The sequence below is a fragment of the Euleptes europaea genome, chromosome 6 (genome assembly GCF_029931775.1).
Source record: "Euleptes europaea isolate rEulEur1 chromosome 6, rEulEur1.hap1, whole genome shotgun sequence".
Classification (NCBI taxonomy): Eukaryota; Metazoa; Chordata; class Lepidosauria; order Squamata; family Sphaerodactylidae; genus Euleptes; species Euleptes europaea.
In genome coordinates, this window is record NC_079317.1 from 37,804,720 (window position 1) to 37,828,826 (window position 24,107).

The 24,107-nt window shown below is 42.1% G+C and overlaps 1 protein-coding gene across 1 annotated transcript in view; it reads right to left on the reverse strand.

The window, feature by feature from the left end:
* Positions 1 to 24,107, reverse strand: part of MIPOL1 (mirror-image polydactyly 1) — a 127,467-nt gene that overhangs the window by 27,177 nt on the left and 76,183 nt on the right. Inside the window, exon 8 of the mRNA XM_056851401.1 lies at positions 2,771 to 2,865. Within this exon, the coding sequence (XP_056707379.1) occupies positions 2,771 to 2,865 (95 nt within the window). The remainder of the gene's footprint in view (positions 1 to 2,770; positions 2,866 to 24,107) is intronic.

The following is a 24,107-nucleotide window of genomic DNA, read 5'->3' on the forward strand; positions in this document are numbered from 1 at the left end:
ACAACAGAACGGATTATTCTAATACTTGTACAACCTTTGCACATTATCCAGGTTTTTATGATTTGCATTAATCATCACCTAGGGAGCACAGCGGTTAGAAAATTAGAATAGTTAAACTGGCAAGACTGTAACTTCTGACTGTTATGCAAAGTTTGGTTTCAAGAATGATTTCCAGGTATTGAATGAGGACAAATGGCAGCTTCTCCTGAGTCATAGCACAAAGAAAGAACTCACCTGTCTTCATTCTCAGCCAACATTTTCTTGGCTCACGGGACTTTTTATTTCTTCCCCACCCTCACCTTTCCCTGTCTTATTAAATAGGTGTTTATTATTTTAGGAGCCTCTTCTTAAGAGGAAAAATCAAATTTATATGAAATGGTCACTGAGGCCTTGCCAGGGAAGAACAGAATGTTTTACCTTTATACTATGTTATCAGATAGGAATCAGGAGTTGACTTTTAAGATGGCAAAATTTGGCTGGCTGGTCTTAAATATCAGGAAATCATGGGCTACACTGGTACAGGAAGGATCATAAGCAGTTATTATTATATATCTTCCTTTACCCATTTTGATTTTTTTTAAAAAAATATTTTATTTTATATTTTAGTGGTGACAAATGATTATCAATCATATGGAGTCTGATTGATGATATGATATTTATATTTATAACCTATGTTATACTTTTAATTCTGTGTATATAACAGCATTCTGGTCTAGGGCTGCAATAAATATTTACTTACTTACTTAAATGGTCACTGGGTAAAAGCATGCTCAGGGAACTCCTCTGTGGTCATTCTCATGGAAATACCTTTGCGCTTGAAGGCTGTGACAGTTGCAAAGTGTATGTGCATGTATTTTTCAGCCCCTGGCCCTTTGTATCACAGCAGGGCCAAATCCTTTCTTCATCATCATTTCTTTGTATTTTAAAGGGACTAACAACAAAACATTCTGAGCCCCGTAGTGCAGAGTGGTAAGCTGCAGTACTGCAGTCCAAGCTCTGCTCACGATCTGAGTTCGATCCTGACAGGAATCAGTTGCAGGTAGCCGGCTCAAGGTTGACTCAGCCTTCCATCCTTCTGAGGTCGGTAAAACGAGTACCCAGCTTGCTGGGGTAAAGGGAAGATGACTGGGGAAGGCACTGGCAAACCACCCTGTAAACAAAGTCTGCCTAGTAAACATCGGGATGTGACATCACCCCATGGGTCAAGAATGACCCGGTGCTTGCACAGGGGACCTTTACCTTTTTTAATAACAAAAACAACCCCCTGGACATGCACTTCAGATCTGTCACAGCATGGTGTGTTTTGCACTTGGGTCTCTTCTGACACAACCTCCAGGATACATGTGGGTTCCTTAATAGGGCAAGTAGTGGTCCCAGGACCATTTCAGGCTAAGAAAACAGCCTGAAATGAAATGTAAAAATGAAGGCTGAAGACACTTCTTCCTGCAGGCTGTATTCCTAATCTAAATTGAGCACTGTGCATGCAGGAACCGAGGGGAACTCATAACTTACATCTAACTGAAAGAGAGAGAGGGGAACTCAGACACAAACTGTATAGACCATGATATGTGAATCGGCCTTTGAAGAAGAAATTATCTTAAAAACAGAATAAGATGGGAAGAAAAATAATAATGAAATAATTTGCAGTAATAGCCATCTGAAATAACAGCAGAATTAACAAAACTAAGAAAAGGCCTGAGTAAACAAATATGTCTCAACTTAGTACTGAAATCTTAGCAAAGCCCCTGTTGAACAAATAGCTGAGGGCAGGGAGTGTTTCCCAGCTGAAGTGCCACAACAGAGATGGCATTTTTTTTCAGCGGCCATCCACATGGCCTCAGAAGGTGACAGGAATCCCACAGAGGAACATCGTCCCTCGAGACCCTTGCAATATATAAGACCTTTACTTACACATACCCCATTCATCAACACCCAAGCATTTGCTAGTTGAAAAGCCAATTTTGACAGAGCCAGTCAGGGCCGTGGTTATGGTTGCCAACCTCCAGGTACAAGCTGGAGATCTCCTGCTATTACAACTGATCTCCTGCTATTACAACTGATCTCCAGCTGATAGAGATCAATTCACCTGGAGAAAATGGCTGCTCTGGCAATTGGACTCTATGGCATTGAAGTCCCTCCCCTCTCCAAACCCCACCCTCTTCAAGCTCCGCCCCAAAAACCTCCCAGCAGTGGTGAAGAGGGACCTGGCAACCCTACCTGTGGTGCAGTGGTTAAGAGTGGTGGACTCTAATCTGGAGAACCGGATTCATTTCCCAGGCCTTCACATGAAGCCTGCTGGGTGACCTTGGGCCAGTCACAGTTCTCTCAAAACTCTCTCAGACCATGCGGAGGCAGGCAATGGCAAACTGCCCCCGAATGTCTCTTGCCTTGAAAACCCTACGGGGTTGCCATACGTCAACTGTGACTTGACAGCACACACACACAGTAAGGTCCACAGATTAAGCGTTGGCCTTAAATTTGACTCTAGTCCATGTCAGCCAAGGTTACTCCTGGATGAGTCACTACATCTATGGCTCAGAAATAACAGTAGTAATAATTATACAGGTTTGGTTTTCTTTTTTGTTATATAGATGGAAGAAGTTTTGATGCATATGCTATAAAGGGCAAAAATTGTGTCTGAGACACTCGTATCTACAGATATTACCTCTGTCTTTTTTGTGTGCAGTTGTTATCTACAGGAGACATAAATGCAATTCAGAAATAGTTCCTCTACTGGATAATACATTTTCAGAAATACAACTGATTTTACCTGTAATAAACACGAAGGGTTTGGAGCTCTTCCTCTAGCTTTTGGTATTGATGAACAGCAGCCTCTCTTTCTTGTTGCATAGCCAGCAATTTTTCCTATAAATAGACAGTTGGTTAAATTTTATTTTCCTCCATTTTCCAGACAGAAAATGTGCATTCCTCTATGAATACTTCTATTTAAATATCTGAAGTATTATTAATTTACAACTCTGCTGCTTTAACAGTAATAAAGAAGGAATCCTTTCAATAAAGCATGATTCCATTGGCTCCAGAGAGGTTCTTGATGATACCTGTTCTCGGTCTGGTACAAACCCTCTCTTGTTCTTCCCAGATTCTCTGACCAGCCCAGGATGCCCAAAGTCAGTACAGCAGCATGAACAGTATTTCCTCAATTGCCAGGTTAAGTTACTTGGTAGCTTTTCACTCATCCAGTTCAAAAGCTCGTGAGAGCTCTACTAAGTCTGATGTGGCAACATGTTGAGAAAGAGTAGAGATATTCATGGGAGCCTCTGAAGTGCTGCCAGATCCATTGGTACAGAAATGGTCTGCCACGTCTTATGCTATGCAACCAAAAGAGAACACGTACTACTCATTAGTGAATTTCTGTGCCAGCTGTATCAGCAGGTGGCAGTAAGGATGCGGAGACTGCCGTGGCCGATGCTGGAGGGTATACTTCTTATGGTAAGAGATCACAAAACACTGTTATGGCCGCTCAGGGCTGGATCTAGGGGGGCAAAGGGGGCACCTGCCATGGGCAGCATGCAGAGGGGGGCAGCAGCAGCAGATTATGTAAAGGAAAAAATATGTATATAATATATGGGGGGCATCAATTTGTACTTCTGCCCCCCTTCAAAAATGTGGATCTGGTCCTGTGGCCACAGAAGGGAATTAGAGGATAGGAGTTACCAATTACTATTGGTCATGATAGTTAAATGGAAGCTCCATGCTTATTACCCAATGCTAGAGGGCAATAGTGTGCTGCCTTCAAGCATTTTGTGGGTTTCTTAGGGAAGTCTGATTAATCATTGCCAGACTCTCCCAGTGCAAAGATGGAGACCAGTGCCTCAGCACCCCCCAGCATCCCTTCCTCTGGCCAAGTCTGAGAATTAGGAGGGGGGGTCCCCTTTTACCCTGTTCCCCCCTTTCTCTTGCCAAGTGCCTCTCCCAGAAACTCTTGGGAATGGCCTGGCCCTTCCTCACAGCCTCTGGTTGCACTGTCTGCCTCAATGGTGCCTGGGCGGGGCCATCCCACACCAGCACCTCCTCTGGAGCAGGTGAGTGAGGGAGTGAGGCCACGACCCCTGGACAGCCACTATGGGAAGCAGGATGCCAGACTAGATGGTTTTTCAGTAGGACGCAGCAGAGCAGTGACATTCTTATCAGCATGCTCAGAAACAGAGAAGCATCTGAAGAACAATTCAACCAGCTGGACAAGGAGTCGCAGCCATAGGATTAATCTGAGATGATTGCCTGAAGCAAACCACTCCTATCCAATGGGTATATCAGTTGGTGAAGTGAAAGTTGGAAATGGTAAGATGACTTCCGTTTACCTCGTTAATAAAAATAGTGTGTGGACAATAGGTTTATTAGAACTGGTAATAGTAAAGCCTCTGAATATTCTAAAACACTACATGCCACACACACACACATAAATGTACAAAGTAATACTGCTATTTTAAGAAGAATTTGTAATAATTTATTTTTGTCAAAAGAGAATTTGTCTAAAGCTTGCTGTCTTCTGCTGCCATCCCTTCTTCATTCATTCCCTCTTGGTCAGAAAGGAAATCTGCTTTTTCTTCCTTCAAGTAACACTAGTGCATTCATTTATAAAACAACCACATCGGCACCAGCATGGGAAATCATGGCAAGTATAAAATGCTTATTTGCAAACAATCACACCTATTGACAAAAACAAGAAAAAGCTGACAATTGGCAGGCCAAAGCGGTAAGGAAAGCAGCCCTTTTAGACTTAGATGGGGCATCAACTTGTGCCTCTATAAAGTTCTCCACATGGTCTAGCTTTCTCCCTGGCACCTAGTTTTACAACGTACAGGGATTTTGGCATATGGATGAATATTTAATAATGTGAGCTGTCAGCTGACATCTGATACAGCCAACAGCCAAATAACTCTTTCCCCAGACTGCTTCCATTTCAGGTAACAGCATAGGTCAAGAGTCCTCAACATTTTTCAGCCTGCTGGCACTTACACAGGGTCGTGGGCACAGTCCCAAAATGGCTGCTGCAGAAGGTGGAGCTAACCACAAAATGGCTGCCACAGGAGGTAGAGTCAACCAGAAAAAATGTCAGAGAGTGATGTTAGGCATAACCCTAATAGTAACTCTTCAACATTTCAGGCAGAAGGATGCCTTTTAAAATGAACATATTGTTTAAAAAAATTTTTTTTTGCTTAAACAGTTTAAATTCAATAGCACAGTGAAGACTCTTTTGCTGCGGTGGCAGCAGCTGCCAAACAATACTTTTTTAAAAAAAATCTGCACAGCCAATCAGAATCCCTGCTGGACAAAATCCCACCCGCTTTCTAAAATCTCCTGGCAAGTGCCAAGAAAGGTGTCAGTAGGCACTATGGTGCCTGTGGGCACCATGCTGGGGACCCCTGGCATAGGTGGTACGTGACTAAAGCTCCTTCCTTATGCTGACATGATCCCACATAGGGTTGCCAGGTCCCTCTCGCCACTGGCGGGAGGTTTTTGGGGCGGAGCCTGAGGAGGGTGGGGTTTGGGGAGGGGAGGAACTTCAATGCCATAAAGTCCAATTGCCATGGCAGCCATTTTCTCCAGGTGAACTGATCTCTATTGGGTGGAGATCAGTTTTAATAGCAGGAGATCTCCAGTTAGTACCTGGAGGTTGGCAAACTTACACCTATAGCAGAAACTTGCACATGCAAGGAACAGAAGAATACATACAAAAAGCATATGACTTCCATCTCATTGTAAGCAACCCTGAGAAGTAGGCCTTACTTCATATTAACCACAGGTAATAAGTGCCTAAATTCCAGGCTGGAATGTTTGTTATTTTCCTGCTTTACCAGTGTTTTACTTCCAATGGACACATTATAGAGGAGATTAGCTATACATTCTTACATCACTCTTTTGTTCTTTCATATAAAATCCACTTATGGTGATTCATAAACTAGGAGCAATTCTTGTGAAATAATGCCAGGCCAGAAGGGGGGTAAGGGTGAGAAGAATCAGGGCCCATGTCTCCTGACCTTTGTTCTAAAAGGATATCAGGTGTGATACCTCTCTAAGGAGTCTAGCTGCTAATCTCTCAGTGAGTAGGTGTGTCTCTAACAAACATTTCCTTCCAGTCTGCCATTTCAATTGCACTTCACAGTACACTGAAAATTGTCAAAGATGTTAATTATTGGCCTCTCAAACAACTCACCTTCTTTGGTTCCAGCAGTCTTTCCTCAATATTTAAGGAGGTTGTTTTACCAGCAGTACAGTATAATTACAGAAAATGGTTTGGTTTTGCTAACATTCTTAGATTCTGTCGGTTTTACTTATAAAGTCCTTTTAAAAAATCTTGGGCAATAATATTCCTCAGATTCCTGAAGAGATTTTAAAGCAGCATCAGATTCCAGACATAAATGGCCCAGCCTACGACAGAGAGTTTTTTACTGGTAAATTCTAGGAATTCAGGTTTGCCTGTTTAAAATAAAGAAGCAAAGTGAATGCGGCTGAGATTGTTTTCAAGAGAACTCTTTGGCCATGGTTACACTTTATAACGTGGCTGCATATTAGCCCATCCATACTTCTTTTTAGGATATTTCTATCTAGTCATGTGCTTCTTGTAATGTTTCTGTATTCAGAAATGCATTCGGTCGGCAGAGCTACTTATGACATTAAGTGGAAGGAACATGTTTAATTCCATCTAGGATTATTTACCCATGCCCTGGCTCACCAGTGAGGTGCAGTGGTTCAGAGCAGTGGTTTGGAGCAGTGGACTCTGATCTGGACACCGAGTTTGATTCCCCACTCCTCCACATGAGCGGCGGATGCTAATCTGGTGAACCGGGTTGGTTTCCCCACTCCTATACATGAAGCCAGCTGGGTGGACTCAGGCTAGTCACAGCTCTCTTACCACTGTCTGTTGTGGGGAAGGGAAGGGGAGGTGATTGTCAGCCAGTTTGATTCTTCCTTAAGTGGTAGAGAAAGTCGGCATATAAAAACCAACTCTTCTTCTTCTAATTCTACTTCTAATTCTTCTTCAACAATTGGGGTTGGGGTTAAACAGTGAAGTAGCCAAGTTTGCAGATGACACCAAATTATTTAGGGTGGTTAAAACAAAATCGGACTGTGAAGAGCTCCAGAAGGATCTCTGCATACTGGAAGAATGGGCGTTAAAATGGCAAATGAGATTCAATGTGAGCAAGTGTAAAGTGATGCATATTGGGACAAAAAATCCCAACTTCACATATACACTGATGGGATCTGTGCTGGCAGTGACAGACCAAGAAAGGGATCTTGGGGTGGTAGTGGATAGCTCAATGAAGATGTCAACCCAGTGTGCGGCTGCTATAAAAAAGGAAAATTCCATGCTGGCTATAATTAGACGAGGAATACAGAATAAAACTGCTGATATCATACTGCCCTTGTACAAATCTATGGTGAGACCACACTTGGAATACTGTGTACAGTTCTGGTCACCACACCTAAAAAAGGATATTACAGAGCTTGAGAAGGTGCAGAAAAGAGCAACCAAAATGATTAGGGGACTAGAGCAACTGTCCTATGGGGAGTGGTTAAGACGCTTAGGGCTGTTTAGCTTGGAAAGAAGGCGGCTGAGGGGAGACATGATAGAGGTCTATAAAATTATGCATGGTTTGCAGAGAGTGGACAGGGAGACGTTTTTCTCCCTCTCCCATAATACTGGAACACGGGGTCATCAGCTAAAGCTGGAGGATGAGAGATTCAAAACAGATAAAAGGAAGTATTTTTTCACACAATGCATAGTTAAATTGTGGAACTCCCTGCCCCAGGATGTGGTGATGGCTGCCAGCTTGGAGGGCTTTAAGAGGGGAGTGGACATATTCACGGAGGAGAGGGGTATTCATGGCTGTTAGTTAGAATGGATATTAGTCATGCTGCATACCTATTCTATCTAGAATCAGAGGAGCATGCCTATTATTTTGGGTGCGGAGGAACACAGGCAGGATGGTGCTGCTGCAGTCGTTTTGTTAGTGGCTTCCTAGAGGCACCTGGTTGGCCACTGTGTGAACAGACTGCTGGACTTGATGGGCCTTGGTCTGATCTAGCAGGGCCTTACTTATGTTCTTATGTTCTTAACAATGTTGTCCATTTCTACACCACATCACACCACTGGGTGCACTGGCAGTATTCCATTTCTATAAAACCACATTGTACACACAGCCTCCTCACTGTGGCAACCCCTTTCTTCTCAGCAGTTTATACTTATCATTCCTCTTTGCAAGCAGGTGCAAACACTATCAGCAATCTTTTTCAGTAACCCCACCCCTCCCAAGAGGATGAGGAAGGGCATATGGGTTTTCTTCATTGCATTAGTTAGTTTGTTTTTGGAAACCATTCCTTTTGCAGACAGTATCTGACTTGTGCAGTTAGGCACTATAAGTGTCAGAGTAAGCCATGTATTTATTAGTTTTGGCTTCTTACTGAAGTCTAGCAAGTAATTACAGACGCCAGGATTCAGCTGATGCCACCCAATATTATGCCACTGGAATCATCTAGAGATCCTATGTTGTACTCTTATTTTATCTTCTCCAACCTCCTCCGCTCTGCAGTGTGTTCAGTTTTCAAATGATGCATTGATATAAGCCTACAAGCCAAAATCTTGATGTGTGTCCTGAAATAGCCTACTAGGACATTACAGAAAAGGACTTTGTGTATGTCTCCCCTATTAGGCTGCCTTTTCTGAGTTGATCAAGATACTCAAGATCCTAATGTTGGGAACCCAGGATTCATAGACCTCCCATTTCCTGGAAGGTCCTTATCTACTGCTTCCATCCTTATGCTGAATTGGGAGTGAAGAAGTGTCTATTGTGTTGTCTAGGAATATCTCCTTCAATTGGTGCTGTGTTTTTGTATACGGAGGAATATACTTATAGCATTTGTTTATTATTTAGAAGAAGAAGAAGAGGAGTTGGTTTTTATATGCTGACTTTCTCTACTACTTAAGGGAGACTCAAACTGGCTTACAATCACCTCCCCCCAGCACAACAAGCACCCTGAGAGGTAGGTGGGACTGAGAGAGCTCTAACAGAGCTGTGACTAGCCCAAGGTCACCCAGCTGGCTTTGTGTGTAGGAGTGGGGAAACAAATCCAGTTCACAAGATTAGCCTCCGCTGCTCATGTGGAGGAGTGGGGAATCAAACCCTGTTCTCCAGATTAGAGTCCACTGCTCCAAACCACTGCTCTTAACCATGACATCACACTGGCTATTTCATGTTGTAAATGATCAGGAATTTTGCAGGTGATCTAGCATTAATGAAGTAGCTAAAGGAATTTTAAGTTTGACTGTCGTATGGAAGAGTGTATAGGGAGACATTTTATTGGATACATTACTGTAGAAGAGCTAAACAGTAGAGTTAACCTGGAACTGCAGTGTGGGAAAGAATCTCAAGGATTATCCAGTTCAAACCCCAGCATTAAGAGATAGAAATCACTAGACCTAAAGAATGCCTGACTAATGTTTATCTATGGTCTTCTTTTAAAAGTCCGCTGACAAGTTTCTATGACTTAATCTTTCAGTTAGAAACCTTCTTGGACATTTTAATCTAATCTACAGCTCTACTGTCTCTCACCATACAGTCATTGGCAACAACTGTTGTTCAGGGCCATTGTTTCCTTAGCTGATGCTGCTTGGTGCCATTGTGTTTATTCCTTCTACTTATTAAAGAGGCTGTTGGACTGGGTTGAGAGTAATGACATCCTTGGCTGGGAACAGATTGGCTTCAGAAGGGGTTGGTCTGTCATGGACCACTGTTTAGTGCTCTCCCATCTAGCCGAGAAATATTCCTCCCCCCGAAATGGCACCCTTTATGCGGGTTTTATGGATCTTAAGGGAGCTTTTGATACCATCCCGAGGGAGAGGCTATGGTTGAAACTATCACATTCTACTATGGATAGGAGGTTACTATGGCTTATCCAGCAATTTCATACTGACCTCACAGCTCAGGTTCGCTGTGGCAACCAAGGAGAACTAACCGAGCTTTTTGAACTGGCCAAGGGAGTTAGACAAGGTTGCCTCCTTGCTCCTCTCTTGTTTAATCTATACCTGAATGATATGGCAACCAATTTCTCAGAGTTTTGCCACCCCCCAAAGCTTGCAAGCCATTCCACCCCGATTCTACTCTATGCTGACGATGCAGTTCTCCTGTCCCGCACAAGAATTGGTTTGAAAAGATCTTTGCAAACTTTTTCTGAGTACTGCTCTAGGGAAGGTCTTAAAATAAACCATCATAAATCTAAGATCATGATCTTCACTAAGAGGAGAAAAATGCCTCTTTTTTGCTGGGTATTAGATTTCAGTCCTTATATCCCTCCAACACTAGATATATGCTGCTCAAGATCAATTGATCAAGGAACTTCTAAGGGATAAAAGGAAAGGAAAGGTGCCATTGTGTTTCCTTGACTGCTGCTGTCTTTCCCTTTCCTGGATTAGTCGTATTGGTGGTGCCAGGGTCATGGTCATACTGCTGTGCATCCAACCATAATTGGCTTTGTAATTACATCAGTCAGGACACAGAGATAATTGGGAGTGAGGGAAATGCTTCCTAGGTCACTTATAATGATTGTAGCCAATCAGATTTGGTTAGGTTATCACCTAACCACTGGAGGCAAGTGGAGTTACCTGAGAGGAGAGGTCATTATAAATAAAACAGGTCAACGTTTTCACATGCCTCAAAAAAACTACTGGAAGAATGAGAAGGGTTTTTTTTGCCCCTGTCAAAAAATGTTCACAAAAAACCAGAGTAGTTTCAGCTCCTACTTTGCATGCACAGTACTAATTTTCCTTGCATATTTTGGGACTCTCTTATATTACATTTTATTGGGTATACAGTAAAAAGCCACTCTGTGTACCTGCTAAAACCGTAACATCTGAAGTGGCTGTACATCAATATAGGCAACATCTGCAGATTAAAAAGATTAGCAGTCCTTTTCAGAAGTTACTTTTCAGATGAAGTCCTTTTCAGATGTTACATTCATGCATACCAGAAACCTACTAACAGGAGTGTGAGCGATCCATGATCCTACTAATAGGTGCAGTTGTCATGTTGTATGAACAGGGACAATGCAGATATTTAACACACGTGTACAATTATAGTATGTGTGAACTGACAAATGGATTTTTCAGGGTTCACATTCACCTATGCTCAGGCTGTACACACCTGATAAATATGTGTGCAGGTTTTTTTTTTCATGCAGCATGGCAACCAAGCATATCAGGAGGATCTGGGTAACGCGCACGCCTCTTACGCGTGGTTGGTAGGCTGCCAGTACTCATGATTGTCATGTCTAAAATGGTATTGAGTGTATACTGCAAGCCTGTATTTACTTATTTTTATTTTAAAACATTTCTATCACACTGACTCATAAAGCTCAAAGCAGCTAAGATCCTCAGATAAAAACACTTGACAAAATCCTCTGTCAAATCCACCCAATCTAACAAAATCCAACAGACATCACCATATTATATACAGATGCTATCTATCTCACACAATAATGCCCGGAAAACTCTTCCAAAAGGCTGCGTTAAAAACTGAAAGGATTGGGAGCTGGCAAATCTCCTCTGGGATGCTAGTCCATGTCCATTCTCTCTCACTGAAACCGTATTTACTGGTAGAGAGGAGACACACAGCAATGATTTCTGGGCTGACCTGAGTGTGTCGGAGGACCCTTATTACAGGCACAGAACTGTAGGTGACCTGTCTAGTGGTACCTAGTGAGTTTTATGGCTGAGGGAAAATGTGAATCCAGGGACTTTTCAGGTCATGTTTAGCTACTTCTTTAACTCGCTTCAAAATGAAAACTACTTCCGTCTTAAGGGGAAACTCTGTGGGTTGGATCCGGTGCTTGTTCTTCACCAATAAAACAGCATTTCTGTCATTGGAGGAGATTTTCAGTGATGCACTCGTCCCGCCCCTCCCCCCACAGCACCCAGCATTGTTTTCGGAGCTTCCTGAATCCCAGGGCCATGTTTGCAGATGGTGTGCAGTACACTGCCATGAGGGGAGGGCAGTTGTGTTTGGCAAGTAAAGTTCTACTCACAGTATTTTGGTGCAACCCAAGTCTTTTCAGTGCTACAGTTCTTATTGTTACAGTTCTTATTCTTACATACAGGGGTGTAGATACTTATATAAATCCTTTCCACATTGTGTTTTTTGCTTGGGGGATGACTTTCATTGCCATGACAATTCACCTGTGGGGAAGGGAGTCCTCTGACATAGCTTTCATTATCACGTGCATTTACATGTGTTATCCTAAACAATTCAACTAACTGTCTGTCCGGCTTAACATTTTGTAGGAAATGTTTATATTCAGACAGAAGCCAATTGTATGCATTTGTTTTCTCTGGAAAAGCATGATGGATTACCAAGCCATTCCAACCCAAACACCCTTCCACTTACAACAATCAGTTGCAAAAAAACTGGCACTTCTCTTCTCCCTAGCCAGCAATTGATTTTTTAGGGAAAAGAGTTAAAAAACAAAATGAAATGCTGGACCAGTATGCTGGTCCATAGCAAAATCTGCGAACAAAGCCATGTAATAATAAAAGAGCAACCAAAAATACACAAAACAATGTGAAAGTGTTTGACCCTGCATCCAGTTCACCAGACTGGGCATTAAAAGGGGGGGGGGAGATCTATCAGGCCCTGATCTTAAGGCCTTCTTTGTCAACATCCCTGTGTAGAATGTTCTGCTGGCTTAAACAGGCACAGGGTGCGGCTGGCTAATATCAGATTTCTCCCTTGGCATGCTGGGAACAAGAAGCAAAAAAAAAAAAGTATCCAATTGAAAATTTAATAACTAAGAGCCCATTCCTGAAGGGGGGCGAAGCTCCTTAGGAGCCAGCGTGACCGTGCGCCAGCATAGGTGCCAAGGTGACACCTATGCTGGAGCGGGGGCAAACACATTGGCGTCTGGGTGCTGCTGGCCCCTGCCACCAGCACAGCCATGCTGGCAGGGCTTTCCTGGAAGAGAAAGCCCACACTGGCATGGGAGGGCGTTCCTAGGGGAGGAGCTGCTGTTAGGCAGCTTTCTCACCCCTTTTGCCCCAGGAATGCCCCCTTGCACTGCGGCAGGGCTGCACACTTTTTTTGGTGGCACATCCCCATTATAAGCAATGGGGGATTTCCCCCCTTTTCTCTATTGTTATGCTTAGAAAGCCCTTTTTGGCCTCCGCAGCAGGCTGAAAGCCTCTGAGGAGGCAGGATTGGGTTGCCCGAGTTGATCACATGCCTCTTCGATACTGAACAGAAAGCACAAGTTCCTTAAGAGGCTGAGAGCAAAGGGAACGCACAGCAGTCTTCATATTAACAAACATGGAGACTTAGTTGGTTATTAATTGTTGACCTAATGAGCCTATGACTCGATTGCTTAAGCAAGGAAGAAAAGTCTTGCTGGATGAGACTGAGGGTCCTTCTAGACCTCTTTCCAACTGGGTCCATCACAAGTGAGGTCACTCAGCATCATCAGTTACTAGCAGCACTAGAAGGCTCTCAAAATATGACATTCAATAAGTACAGGACTAAAATCCTTTGATGCCATAATAATACAATAATGCCATCAAAGGATTTTAGCCCTGTATTTATTGAATGCCATATTTTTATGCTGTGTTCATATGGTTAGTTGCTTTGAGTATGCTAATGAAAATGCGAACTAGCAAATAAATAGGGCAAAAGGTAACAAATTAACAGAACTAGAAAACCCACCAACCAACCTCAGGCTGTAATCCTGCTACATTAAGATTACTAGAGTTGTTATTGCCTTCTACCAAAGCAGGATCATTGCATCCACCAGAGACAGAAAATTCCCAAGAGCCATTTTCCCAACGTCTTTGAAAGAATTTTGCAGTCAAATTTTGCATGGAACAATGCTTGCAAGCTTCTGGCAGCTGCAGACCGAGCTGCCATGTGGAAACCCACAGTCTGTTAAAATCAAACGGTAAACTTTCCCCTACATGCCAATGTCCTTTTGCCGTTGGAATCTTTGCCAATACTTTTGTTTTTGTTTGTTCAAAGGATCTCATACCCTGTCACTGTGACTACCTTACAGTTCAGCCCCTGAACACCTGCTGAAGCGTACCTGAAACGTTTCTGAAGTTGGGCAATCTCCATTCAGAAGCAAGCATTTGGGTCCTGTTTCCTCTATACCTTTCAACATAACCAACAGACAACTGAAGAACTGGCTGTACAGAAATATTTGCCAACTGAAATGTTATTGAAGCAAGTTTAATCAAGTAATCTTGGGTAGCTAAGAACGCCTGCATTTCTGGCAAAAAACAAAATGAAAGTATTAATCATAATTTACCAGATTTAAACTTCAATATTGGTAAATGGAAAATATTTCATTACATTGCCCTGTTAATGAAAAGGAAGAATCTATAATACAGACTTGATTTTCATTATACTTTATTAGGCAGAAAGTTCATTGATATTTGTGCATGTACTCAGCAAAAGATCAAAGACTTGAGCTTAGTTTAATTTTTTTTTTAAAAAACTTAGGTCTTAAGATGCATAGACAGTCTACGTTGTAAGCCCAGCTAAGCTCTAGCATATGGGCTGCGCCAGTGCAATACCAGAGGCAAAATTTCAGGGCAGAACTGAGACCTTACGAGAGAAAATTAAGGACCACTGCTTTGCTTTCCCTTTCTCGTAATAGTTGATACAGCACAACAACATGTGATATGGTGTCACTGTGTTAAGCCCCCCTCCCCCCCACCAGCCAATCATACCCAGTAAGGGGGCAGCACACACTATGGTGATCAAGCACTTTGCTGTGTTAATTGGGATATTACAAGAAGAGACAGCAAGGCATTCTGAGTCTAGTTTTTCCCGTATGCATTCTGTTAATGTTTTTCCTGTAGATAAGGTCAGCAGATTATTTTCCACATCTCTTAAACAAAGGGACAAGAATGTGGTTGAATCTCTTCGTCAGCTATCTGGGTGCTCATACGAACTGTTAGCATGTACTGTGCACATTCACTGTGTATGGACAAATCACAGGGGACCATGAAAATGGCATCTCACAGTGTCAAATCACAGAAAGGGCATGTTCACATGCTCTTGGAGCCTTCCTGGACGACCCTGAAGTGCTATCATTGCCTTCTAAAATGAACTCTTGCTATCTCCTCTTGGATCTCTGACTTTTCTGCTTGCCCTGCTGTTCTTGAGGTCACTAGCAAATCTGCTGTGATGTCACAGATAGGTCACAGCCTCTCTTCCACTTTTAAAGTGCACTTCTAAAGCATGCTCAGAGAGCCTAACCAGGTGTGGTGGTGGCATGTTCGTGTGCAGAACTAGATGTACTGCAAAACCCTTATAAAGCCACGTACATGCATTGGACTGCTTTTTACTCAATTTTTATATACTGGGATCCTGAAATTTCTGGAGGAAAAACTGCTGAAAAGAGAAGAGTGATGAGTAGAAAAATGGGACAGAAGAAGAGTTCAGTCCCTCTTTCTGTCCACCCATGTTATACTTTTTAATAATTCTTTCTCCATTCCTACTTCATAGGGAATTTGTAAGTCCTAGATTGGGCTATACAGCCATTGGGTTGTATCCTACCACTTCGCTCCACTTATGTGCCTTTCTCTGGCCCATGTTTTCCTCCGACGCAACAGCCTTGAGTAGAAAGGCCCCCTGCATGGAGGAAGGCATGATGGATACAACCCACCATGCCTGGTTGTACTCTGACATTTAGGGTTGCCAACCTCCAGATAGTGGCTGGAGATCTCCTGCTATTACAACTGATATCCAGCTGATAGAGATCAGTTCTCCTAGAGAAAATGGCCATTTTGGCATTTGTTCTCTATGGCATTGAAGCCCCTCCCCTCTCCAAACCCTGCCCTCCTCAGGCTCTGCCCCCCAATCAACCTGGAGCTGGCAACCCTACTGACATTATAGAGGGTCTGGTCAGTCCAAGCCTAGGCAACTGAGTACTGAGAAGGCTGAGAGAGACCTTAGAAGATGAATTCTAAGTCAATTAGGGCAGTTGAAAAAAAATTCGGTAAAATTCAGATTCAGCAAAATTCGGCCCGTTTTTATTCGGGAAATGCCGAAGTCCGAACTCCCCCGCTTTGGGTCCGTGCAATTCGGCATGAGGTCCGGAGTTCGGGGGAAAATTCGGCTGAATAAAGCCATTAAAATCACAACCGCACCTTTCTGCGGCTCCGGGGGGGGCATTTTTGGGGGTAGAGGTCCCAAACTTTCAGCGTAGCTTCAAAGAACCCTTCTTGCAATAACCCCCAAGTTTTGTAAAGATTGGATCAGCGAGGGCTGAGATATGGGCCCCGAAAGGGGTCCCCCCTCCTTAATGTGCATTTGCAATTAGCAGAGCTTGCCGCCCAAGCTCCCAGCCCCGACCAACAGCTGAGCTGTGGGAAGCAAGGGCGGTGCAAGTGCGAAGACGTTTGCAAACCATGCAAAGCAACACAACCATGCAAACCATCACGTTTGCAACCATGCAAATTATAGATTAAAATTATAGATTAAAGCCCCAAAAGGGGCCTTACTGTGGATGTCTTCTGTTCCATCAGGAGAGACTTGGAGGACTGGGTAATCCAATACGGTTCCATTTAAGCACGGGAGGTTTTGCCTTGGATTTGCCGCTGTCGAGATGCACATAGGATCGGCTGATCCCATTCATCACAATAGGGAAAAGGGGGGGCATATCTCAGCCCCCGCTGATCCAATTTTTACAAAACATGGGGATTCTTTCAAGAAGGCTCCTCTGAAGCTACGCTGAAAGTTTGGGGGCTGTACCCCCAAAAATGCACCCCCTGCAGCCACGGAAAGGAGCGAATGTGTGCTGTAAATGGAATAAAAATGCACATTAAGGGGGGACCACTTTCGGGGCCCATATCTCAGCCCCCCCTGATCCAATCTTTACAAAACCTGGGGATTCTTTCAAGAAGGCTCCTCTGAAGCTACACTGAATGTTTGGGGGCTGTACCCCCCAAAAATGCGCCCCCTGCAGCTACAGAAAGGAGCGAATGTGCACAAGCACCCCCCCACAGGGATTTCTCTCTCACACAAACAGATACTCTTTCTCTCCCCGGCCGGCCGCGCAGCAGCTGGACTCATGCACTCAATCGCGACTGATTGGCCAGAAGACCCAGTTTGGCCACCGATTGTCCGGAGGAGAATGCTGCTTACTAACTGACAGTTATGCTGCTGTGCTGAACCCCGAATTTGCCGAATTTATTCACCGAACACTCTGAACTCGCTGAATTCGGCTCCCCGTTTTCCTGCCTTTTTTGAGTTCGGTTCCATCCGAACTAAAAACTGCCGAATCAGGGGAAATTCGGCTGTTTTTCGGTTTGGGACGAACCGAATCGACAGCCCTAAAGTCAATGGACAACTTTTTGATAGAGCCAATCATATAATGGTTGTTTATTAGGGTTGCCACCAGCGGGAGGTTTAGGGAGGCGGGGTTGGGGGCGGAGATCAGCGTCATCTATGTGATGATGTATGTCCGGCACCAACTGGGGTTGCAGACAAAAAAGCAGCCCCAGACGACCACCCCAACGCGTGAGCAAGGAAGGCAAAACAGGCTGGAAAACTGCGCCCCATCCTCCTGCCTCGAGTCAAACAGCTGATTGGAAAAAACAGCTGATCAGAGGCGAGGCTCTGGGAGGAGCGGAGAGTGTAGTTCGAGGGGAGAAAACAAGGTGCGTCTTATTTCCTCCCCTCCAGTGACGCTCTCAGCTCCTCCCAGAGCCTCGCAGCTGATCACCTGTTTTTTTCCAATCAGCTGTTTTGTGCGAGGCAGGAGGACTGGGCACAGTTTTCCAGCCTGTTTTGCCTTCCTTGCTCATGCATTGGGGTGGTCGTCTGGGGCTGCTTTTTTTATCCGCGGCCCCAGTTGGGCTCCTGAGGATGGCTCCCCCTCCCTTTCCCCGCCTATGTCTGCCTGCTCACAGTTGAGAGTGGGCGGGCAAGAGGAGCAATGGCCAGTAGATTGCCCACCATAAGCGGGCAGTTGGGAACCCTATCCATCATGGGTTCTTGAATGACATATTGTGGATTAATACTAAGCCAGACATGTCGAACTCAATTGTTACGAGGGCCGTATATGATATAAATGTCACTTGGTTGGGCCATACTGTGCCTCGCCAGCCCAGATCGAGTGTGTGTGTGTGTGTGTGTGGGGTCTGCCTCGGCTGGTTCGCGGACTGGATAAGAGCTCTCAAGGGGCCGGATCCGGTTCATGGGGCTTATGTTTGACACCCCTGGTCTAAGCAGTTCCAAGGAAAGCAGTTTCTAAGGAACGAACACTCATTGCCTATACAACTGCTAAAAAAAATTCAAACATAAAACTGAAAGCTTTCTACAAACTGAAAAAGGGTAAAATAATTGACTTCTAAAGTGACCCTGTCACATTGATTTTACATTATAATTTTATGTGATGGTGACGTCTGTTCAAACAGTCATGAAGTGCCAGAGACGGCCAGTAAAAAATTTACTGTGACCTGAAAATGACTACATTTCCTTTGAGGAGGACTACAAAATATACACAATTTATATAAAAAAGGGTAACATGCACCACCCTCTTTGTCAGAAGCTGCAATTTCTAGGCGCCCTGTTGCTCTGGACATACCTCTATGGATTTGAGTTGTTGTGTGGAACTCCACAAAATGCTTTTGATCCATTTTATCTTGCAACTTAGCAAAGAAATGTTGCAATAAGAAGCACCAACAAAGATCTGAAAATCTTAAGCTCTGGATTACCATATTGTGTTCTCATGCCATTCAATGCATCAGACAAAGGCAGTGGTGTTCAAAGTAAAAGGAAGGGAGAAAGGAAGGAAAAGAAAACGAAACTGGTCACAGAAAGTGCAGAGTACAAAGTCAATAATATCCCTCCACATCTTTACTCTTTTCACAGATTGGATGTTAAAAGAGTTGCAGCAATTAGGCCTTTGTTAATTACCAGCTGTTGAAACAGATGTGTTGACTGTCCTTATTAACCCACAGCTGGGGCAGGAGAACAATTGATGCTCCCTAAAACCAACAACCAGCTGTTTTGCAGTAATTATCTCCTATCAATAACACAGGTGATAAATGCAGTAAAGCTTCTATCCATGGGTTTCAATAACAAAAGCATAGTTATTGCATATATAAATCATTTTCAGTGCCAGATTCCCCTCCTGCAGCCCTACATATTTGTGCTTATATACCTCCCTGGAAGAGTTGTGATATTACACTGTTTGCAGTAGTTGGTAAAGTCCACCCTAAACATTTATGTGCTGGTGCAGCAGGACTTAGAATAGGGTTGAAATGCCATGCATGTATTAAGCAAGGCTTGATAATTGTGGGCTGTTCTAGATATTCTTGGGTTGATCCAAAAAAAATGAGAGGTGCAAAATTGGAAAGGTTATCTCATCTACTGAGCTGTGTTGTTTGTACAGAGGATTTAAGTTAGGTGTTCCATAAAATTAGACAAAGCGTTCTGTGTATCTTGAAAGCTGGCACTCTTTTACACATACCCAATGTACCCTAGGAAATAATATTACATTACCTTTTGTCATTCAAAAGCTTAAAACTTGTTGGCCATATTATAAATGTTATTGCCTATCTTTATCTCTCAGGAGTTTTTGCAACTACGTTTTGTCATGATTTACAGTGCAATCCTAAGTATAGTCACAACCTTCTACATTCATTCGAGTCAATGGGCTTAGAGGGACGTAATTCTGCATCGGATGACACTGTTAACTTACTATGATTTAACCTAACCACTTCATATTCTTTTTTAAAAAATGTGTTGAATGAATTCAGACCAGTGGAGAACTTAATTCTGCAACATGAAACAACATATAAACTAAAGAAAGATATTTATTTTCTTCTTAAGACTTTTGTTTTTGCTTCACTTATTCCACTTATTTCTTAACCAGTCAAACTATTATTTAATTTTTAATTTACCGTTACTGAAAGTTGCCAGCATATAAATGTCAAAATGTTACAACACAATTTTTAAATCAAGCAAAACATTCAAACATTTTCCATTCTACTACACAAAGCGCTTTTAAAATGACTTTAATATAGCTATGTTTCAGTTAACGTCCAAAATTTGGTGAAAGTGGACAATAACAGCCTGTGAGTATACTGGTAATCCTAGATATTTTTTACGAATGCCTAGAGGTGGATTTTCTTTTCCTTATTTTCTTGATAGAGAAAAGTAGATGCTTCTAGTCGTCCTGTGTATCCATTGTCAACTTTTATATCACCACATTTTAGACACTCACTGAAATATCCAGATTACTTCTTTTTAAAGACAGGCACTAATATAATTGGGAACAACTCCAAATACAACATAGTACATCAACACAGATGTACTATGGATTATTTTTTCACATAGGATTATTTATTCACATTGGTCCATGACCTAATTCAAAAAGTGTTTTTGTTAAAATTGCATTAAAATGTATTCTTAAACAGAATTTTGAATCCCTTGTATAAGCAAAGCAGTTTATCAGAGCCTAACAAAAGACATATCTAAAGGAATTCAACAGTGCAGTCCTAAACAGAGTTACACCCTTGTAAATCCATTGAAGTCAATGGGTTTAGGAGGTATAGCTCTGCTAAGGATTGCACTATAAGTCTACTTACTAATTAGTCCACACTTAAAGACACCATCTTATTGAAAACAAGGATTAAGGCAAGCTAAATAGTCACTCTTTCATATACCTCCCTTCCTTATGTCTCTGTATAATCACTGTAAAAAGCCTGTTCAGTTAGCTTGTATCTAGAGAAGCTTGACAATAATCAGGCCTCTGTTCACTAAGGACAAGATCAATTAACAGACACTGCAGGGAAAGCAAAGGAATAAGAAATCCAACAGCCACGGGCCACACAATGCTCATGAAAAGTGGATTTTTTAAAATGGTGCTGTGCTTTAAGCTTACTGCATCATTACTATTCAAAGCACAGCTTATTAGATATCTCAGAATCCTAAAGGAAATGCACGCCCATTGCCAACCTGCAATCACCACACAAGGAATCGCAATTTCTGCAATTGTCTAAGCACCATTACATTTTAGAATGAGTTAAAAGTCACAGTAAAAACAAAAGCAAACATTTGATACAGCATTTGTATGAGGTTTCTGTTTTAGAAATAGCACTTTCCTACCCAAGCTACTTATTCTCTCCTTTAGTTAACTTTAGGAATATTTATATAGTGTTATTGTGTACAAACAATACATAGCTGTTTTTAAAAAACAAACCAACCAATAAAGAAATCAGTTGTCATCAGAACTGTCACGTCAATATCCAGAATGGTACTGTCACATCCAGATTGGACAAAAATATCAGTTGACATATCCTTTATGTGAAGTTAAACACAAAAAATAAACTTTTTACAAAATGATTTTGATAGACTATGATACAGCTAGATCAGTGAAAAATAGAAGGGAGAAACTCATTTTGCGCTCTCAAGACAACTGCCGTTAGACATGTTAACTGTTTTTTCATACTCACAATCTACATTGGTGGATAATGCTAAAGGAGTGATTTCCTGCACTCCATTATTCTTTGTTCACGTGTGCCTTATTCTCACTGATCACTGGCAATTGTAAATAGAGAACTTGGGGATAGTGGTTGCTGAGAATTGAGTTATTTGGTTCGATTCAGGTATAACCTTTAGCCCGTGATTTACTTTTATAGACTTGCAACGGCTGCCGAAGCCAGTATCATGTAACCCATGGATGGTGCATTATTTGGACATTTGAAAACACTTTGGACTACGACGCAGCAAAAGCCTCACAGTGTGCACCAGCATAAGGCCACTGATTTACTAGGAACCATTTCCTACCCTACAGACACCGCATGAATAGATTGTCCATGTTTACAAGAAAAGGTTAATTCGGCATGTAGACGTCATGGACTCCTGGCTTGTGGAATTGCAGTGTAAAACGGACACTCCTTCCAACAATCAGGTAGTTAGAATCTTCCTGTGCCACACATGTATCATAGCAATCAGTTGGAAAACTTCCACAGATTTTAATGGCTACAGATTACACTCATAATTGCTTTGTTTGTGCCATATAAACACACGTGCAACCCCCCCCTTACTCTTACTCAAGTATAATATGTACTATGGGCCTCAGTGTACCAGGTTATGGTTTAAGCTACGGCGTGGTTTTTGGAAGACATTACAAGGAAAAATAAAAATAAAAGCAGGCTTCTAATAAAATTTTAAACTACCGCAAGCCGTTTATAACAGTTCCTTCTTGATATATCATGTAGAACACTAGTAAAGACTCCAATCAAGCTCTCAACAAAATTCACCTGGCAACAGTTGCATTGAAACAAAGTTACTGCAGCAACAAGCAACGTCACCATGTTAATAATTGACATGAAAAGAATGAAACGGTGAACAAGGGATAAAGAGGACAAAGGAAAGATCTTAATAGAAACTTATTCCAGCCAGTGATCAATCAAACTGAGGCTGAAATGAGGTTTGGTTCAATGTCATGCTATAATGTAAGCAAATTTGATATATAATTTTTTATCCCCTCTTTTATAATCAAGACACAAAGATGTAGGCATTCCATTTGCCAGTTTCACCCCCAGAATATGATATGCAGAATTTCTGTGTAAAACACCCACTAATTGGTTTCTTCCCTCAATTGATGTGATGTAGAAACTCGAGATAATGCCAGAACAGTAGCACACAATGTTTAAAGTTTCTAAGGAAATAAAAGGTAGGTGGTTGAGTCACATTTGAAAGGTTACAAGAGGAATCGGCAGTAGGCATGCTGGATTTAAATCAATCTATCAAAAGGTACTTCTTTTCAAGAGAGGAACAAGTTCCAAGTGACATAGTTTAGATGAATGTGATTTGCTCGACTTATTATCAGCCCAGGGTAAATTGTACTGTTGTGCTAACATCCATGGTGACTATTGCTGAAGACATTACAGCACAGAATTATTAAGGAGAAGAAACAAAGCTCAGTCCAGTCAGAGGAGAATCAAGCCAGGATTGCTGCTCATAGTGATTATTTGTTCCTCTAGAACATAAATACATAAAAACATTGACTCCCCAGGTTGCAATTACATTACTGATTTTTAAAGTACTGTTGCTCAGTGGTAGGGCATCTGGTCCCAGGTTCAATCACTGGCACCTCTAATTTAAAAGGCCAGGTAGTAGGTGATGTGACAGACCTCCACCTGATACCCTGGAGAGCCATTGCCAGTCTGAGAAGACAATACTGACTTTGATGGATCGAGGGTCTGATTCGCTATAAGGCAGCTTCATAAGTCCATGTGTCCAATAACATAAGTAAATGCTTCACATTAAAGGTAACAGTACAAGTCTACCTCAAAAAATCAGAATGCCTGTTTATATAAATTCGACCAATAGAATAACATGCAAATGAAAGCAAATGTTCTGGAGAATTATTTTTAAGACCTAGGCCTTGAAGATTCATCCCAGCTAAAGTAGAATTCCCCTCACAGCTAAACAAAACTGCATACTATCAGTTCTGTTGGTAAAGAATTTGCTGTTTATTTTAAATTCTGCCTCAAAGGTGACCAATTTATTTATTAACAAAATTTATATCCCGCCTTTCCGCCCTTACAAGGCAGAATTTGACCAATAGATAGACCTCATTATTCTCCTACATGGCAAAAACAATCAGTTCTTTTTTTAAATCCCTAAATATACAATTAAGCAGTTTGCCAGCCCGATAAAAGTTAGTTCCTACAAAGGTGGTGTTAAATGGAAGTTGAATATTTGACAACATAAACCAGAGCTTCACATGATTTTGTTCCTGTTGGTGATATCTTCCTGCTTGTAGTCATACTGGTAGAATCAGATCTTTCCTAATCCTTCTGCATAATTTCTTTCATTTTTGCTAAGAATCCTGCTGAACATGAGCATCAGGTTCTTAAGGGCTTCATCATAAAAAGAAAGAAACTGTATCACTCTGGCCACAGTCACATCATCTTGGTACCTTGAGTTATGATTGTTTTAAGTGTAGTTTTTCTTTTGAAGGACCAATTTGAATATTTATATAATTTTTGTTACAAAGCAGATGTTGCATTGTTGAATATGAACTATTTACCAGTCCTGCAAGTAGATCTTGCAAACCTATATAAGCCCCTTTGTATGATGTTT